Source organism: Oryzias melastigma, linkage group LG9 (genome assembly GCF_002922805.2).
Source record: "Oryzias melastigma strain HK-1 linkage group LG9, ASM292280v2, whole genome shotgun sequence".
Classification (NCBI taxonomy): Eukaryota; Metazoa; Chordata; class Actinopteri; order Beloniformes; family Adrianichthyidae; genus Oryzias; species Oryzias melastigma.
The window spans coordinates 13,944,361-13,949,089 of NC_050520.1; the positions used below are offsets into that span (position 1 = coordinate 13,944,361).

At 42.9% G+C, this 4,729-nt stretch overlaps 1 protein-coding gene across 4 annotated transcripts in view; it reads left to right on the plus strand.

Annotated features, from left to right (window-relative positions):
• The window catches only part of LOC112137722 (abl interactor 2), a 42,549-nt gene extending 38,430 nt beyond the window's left edge, over positions 1 to 4,119 (plus strand). For all 4 annotated transcript variants that reach the window (XM_024260175.2, XM_024260174.2, XM_024260176.2 and 1 more), the window contains one exon: positions 1,678 to 4,119. In XM_024260175.2, the coding sequence (XP_024115943.1) occupies positions 1,678 to 1,853 (176 nt within the window). In that variant the 3' untranslated portion in view covers positions 1,854 to 4,119. The remainder of the gene's footprint in view (positions 1 to 1,677) is intronic.
• Positions 4,120 to 4,729: the final 610 nt, after the last annotated feature.

The window sequence follows — 4,729 nt, forward strand, 5'->3', positions numbered from 1 at the left end:
ACCTCCTTCAGTCAGCACTGAAGATGAAACATTTCTGGGTTTGTCACCATGACAACCATCCCAAACACACTGTCCAGTTAACAAAGGAGTGGTTTCATAAGAAGCATTTCAAAGTCCCGGAGTGTCCTAGTCAGTCTCCAGATCTCAACCTCGGAAAATCTTTAGAAGGAGTTGAAAGTCTGTGCTGTCCAGCAACAACCCCAAAACATCACTGCTCTAGAGGAGATCTGCATGGAGGAATGGACCAAAACATCACCACTCTAGAGGAGATCTGCAAGGAGGAATGGACCAAAACATCAATGCTCTAGAGGAGATCTGCATGGAGGAATGGACCAAAACATCACTGCTCTGGAGGAGATCTGCAAGGAGGAATGGACCAAAACATCACTGCTCTAGAGGAGATCTGATGGAGGAATGGGCCAAAACATCACTGCTCTGGAGGAGATCTGCAAGGAGGAATGGACCAAAACATCACTGCTCTGGAGGAGATCTGATGGAGGAATGGACCAAAACATCACTGCTCTAGAGGAGATCTGATGGAGGAATGGACCAAAACATCACTGCTCTAGAGGAGATCTGATGGAGGAATGGACCAAAACATCACTGCTCTAGAGGAGATCTGATGGAGGAATGGACCAAAACATCACTGCTCTAGAGGAGATCTGATGGAGGAATGGACCAAAACATCACTGCTCTAGAGGAGATCTGATGGAGGAATGGACCAAAACATCACTGCTCTAGAGGAGATCTGATGGAGGAATGGACCAAAACATCACTGCTCTAGAGGAGATCTGATGGAGGAATGGACCAAAACATCACTGCTCTAGAGGAGATCTGATGGAGGAATGGACCAAAACATCACTGCTCTAGAGGAGATCTGATGGAGGAATGGACCAAAACATCACTGCTCTAGAGGAGATCTGATGGAGGAATGGACCAAAACATCACTGCTCTAGAGGAGATCTGATGGAGGAATGGACCAAAACATCACTGCTCTAGAGGAGATCTGATGGAGGAATGGACCAAAACATCACTGCTCTAGAGGAGATCTGATGGAGGAATGGACCAAAACATCACTGCTCTAGAGGAGATCTGATGGAGGAATGGACCAAAACATCACTGCTCTAGAGGAGATCTGATGGAGGAATGGACCAAAACATCACTGCTCTAGAGGAGATCTGATGGAGGAATGGACCAAAACATCACTGCTCTAGAGGAGATCTGATGGAGGAATGGACCAAAACATCACTGCTCTAGAGGAGATCTGATGGAGGAATGGACCAAAACATCACTGCTCTGGAGGAGATCTGCATGGAGGAATGGACCAAAACATCACTGCTCTAGAGGAGATCTGTATGGAGGAATGGACCAAAACACCTGCAACAGTTTGTGAAAACCTTGTAAAGACTTACAGCAAACGTTTGACTGCTGTCATTACCAACAAAGGGTTTATAACAAAGTATTGAGATGAACTTTTGTTTTTGACCAAATACTTATTTTCTACCATAATTTACAATAAATTCTTTAAAAATCAGATGATGTCAGAAGAGAGAGAACTTGCACAATTGGTGGCTGATAATATACGTTTTTGCCCTGCTGTATGTTCCACATTCACGTACAGTTTACAGAATCTGTCGTGTGACAGATTACCAACTCCCTAATGTTGTCGTCTTCCAGTGGTGGCGATCTACGACTACACAGCAGACAAGGAGGACGAGCTGTCCTTTCAGGAAGGAGCCATCATTTACGTGGTCAAGAAGAACGAGGACGGATGGTTTGAAGGAGTAATGAACGCCACCACCGGCCTCTTCCCGGGAAACTACGTGGAGTCCATCATGCACTACGCAGACTGAAGGACTGAAGGACTGTGGAGGTTTGACCACAGAGCCAGCTCAGACTGCTGACCTGATCTTTAAGGAGAATAGGATACAGTCCTATTCTCATATACAGTTCTGCTCTCACTGTCCACTTTCCTTTGTTTGAAGAGTTCATACAGAGTAAATACAACAAAAGGATCCAGATGGGTTCAAACTTGGGTCAATCGCAAAATCTGCATCAGCAAAGGCTCACATTTACCAAAAACAGAATTACAGTAGCCCTTTGCTTCGTAAGTCATTTGAGTTACCCTGGTCATGTCTCAGCCAGCAAAGCTTAGTGGGCGCTACAGTATATCGTTTAGAAGTGGACAGAAAATGTGAGTTTGTTCACAGTTTCCATGGTTGCACCACCTGTGTTTACTCACTTTGGCTGAAGTGGACACTCAGCGGCTAGGCTCGCTATGTGAGCCTGCCGCCTGGTGGACAGCAGAGCTTGCTAGCTCAATACAGAAGAGCTCGCTAGCTTGGTGTAGAGGAGCTTGTTAGCATGTTACAGTGGTGCTCACTAGCATGCTACAGAGAAACTCACTAGCATGCTACAGAGAAACTCACTAGCATGCTACAGAGAAACTCACTAGCATGCTACAGTGGTGCTCACTAGCATGCTACTGTGGAGCTCGCTAGCAAGCTATGCTGCCCACCAGGTAGCTGGCTAGCATAGCAAGCTAACCGACGTTTAAGTCGATGTGTGCAAACACAGGTGGGGTCACCACAGAAACTGTAGACAAACCCAATCAGGTCCCACATTTTCTGTCCTCTTTTAAACCATATTGGGCCCACTTGGCCTTCCTGGCTGGGGTTAGTTTAAAAACAAGTAGCCTTATAGAGGCGGTAACACCTAACCACACCTGTTAGCAATAACTTCAATAGAATCATCAAATCTGTCAGGTATAAAGTTCTTTGGTGAAAAACTCTTTTCAGCTGCGAGTCTGTAGCGAGGAAACTTCAGAAAGAAAAGTGTAACTTTCCAAAAAATGTCTAGTTTTGTATCCTAGCATAGAAACTTTGATTTTTTTAAGACATAACCATAGGTATAACACTTTTAACATCTTTGTCTTTATCCTAACGGAAATGTCAAAAGGAAACGATGCCATGAAAAACCCTCTTCCCTGCTTTACCTTTGCCTTAACAACACCTTTCAACCTTTGCTTTCATCTTTAGCCTTATTTTCATTTTGCAGTGAGTGTAAGTGATGGCAGACACTTATTACGTGGAGTAAATGTCACATTTTAGGAGACTATAGAGAGGCTGTCAGCTGCTGAGCCATGCTGTCTCTCTGCATCTGGTTCCTACCAAACTGTGGTGATGAGAAACGTCACCATGACGACAGAAACTGCCAAAAACACGTCAGTGAAGAGAGTGGCCAATTTAGAGGCTGATGTTATTTGTACCACACGAAACCACCATCCCCATTGATTTGCTATACATATGTCCAAGTGACCTATTTGAGATGAAGTGGATGGAACCCCTCATCCAAGTCATTCAGACTCCTCGTTTATAAAATGCTAACAAATCACCTTGAAGAGAAACAACTATAACAAGTCCATGCTGGAATTCCATTCACATACACAGGAAACATTGATAGTGTGTTGCTATGGTTACCAGGCCTGGTCTTCATTTCTGTTGTGATATTTTCTCTCCTGGTGTTGATGCTTCTGACTGCTTTATGTGGACAAACTCTTCTATTTGGTCCATTTTCCTCCACAGTTCTGATTGTGTCCAAACATTTGCTCAGAGCACACAGAAGAACCTGACCCTCCTGTCTCTGTGGTCCCGTTTGTGTGCAGTCAAGTGGACCAGGACAGATCTGGACCTGCGTCTGGACCTGTGGCCAGTTTTTGAAGTTTACAGTGTTTACCTGCATGCCTAAGATGTCGCTGACATTTCATCTTCTTCTTTTCCTTTATTTTGATTTCACTAAAGAATCGTTCTTGTGTTTTATGAACTGAAGGTTGTAATGTTGCTGCTGTTTTTGGTTGTTGTTAGATTTGAACAGGGGTCCTGTTGTGTTTTCACAAACCTGACATGAATGGGTGTGTGTGTGTGTGAGTGTGAGAAACTTGGTATGAGCCAAAACCCTCCTTGTTAAATGACATGTGAGGACGGTCCTGAAAGCACTTGTTGATTTGCAACAACAGCCAAATAGTGTAAGATGCGTACAAATAATAATAAAAGTAAATAGTTTCTATTCTTTCACATGTAGGAGTTCAACATTAAAATCTTGTAAACATGTTACCCATCAGTTTATATGCTCTTTGTCTTTGATTTACTTAATTTCTTGCATTTTTTTGTTGTTTTTACATTATCTTTTTTAAAATGATATTCATATTTTGATGTGATATTTAAAATATAAACATGGTTTTCCATTGTAGAAAGAAAAACAGATTTGTATTAATCTGGTTAGATGAAGAGCAGCAGCCCAAACTGTCACATCTACTATCAGAACTCAATCCAGAAAGCCCAGAGAGGGCAGATTCTGAGGTTTGGACCTTGAGGGCTCTCAGGTGTGTTTCTGGTCACCTGTAGTGGTTTGTCTGCAGGTCTTTCTGTGTGCAGAATCCCTTTAAAATGCCCTGACTAAGTGAGAGTTCACAGAATGTTTCATCAATGTTTAGTTAAATCTGCTCTGTGACCTTCTGATGTTCTGGATCAGATGTTAGATCAACACTAAGGGTGTATTCAGACTGGGAAAGTCCTTTGGTCCGGATCGAGTCCTGAAGATTGGATTCTGTATTCAGAGTTTATAAAATGAATGCCTGTGAGTTCATAAAGATGTTCATCTAGTCAGTAATGTATGTTTACATTAACTGAGCGTTAGCGTTAGCCATCCTATAGGAAATTTAACTAAACAT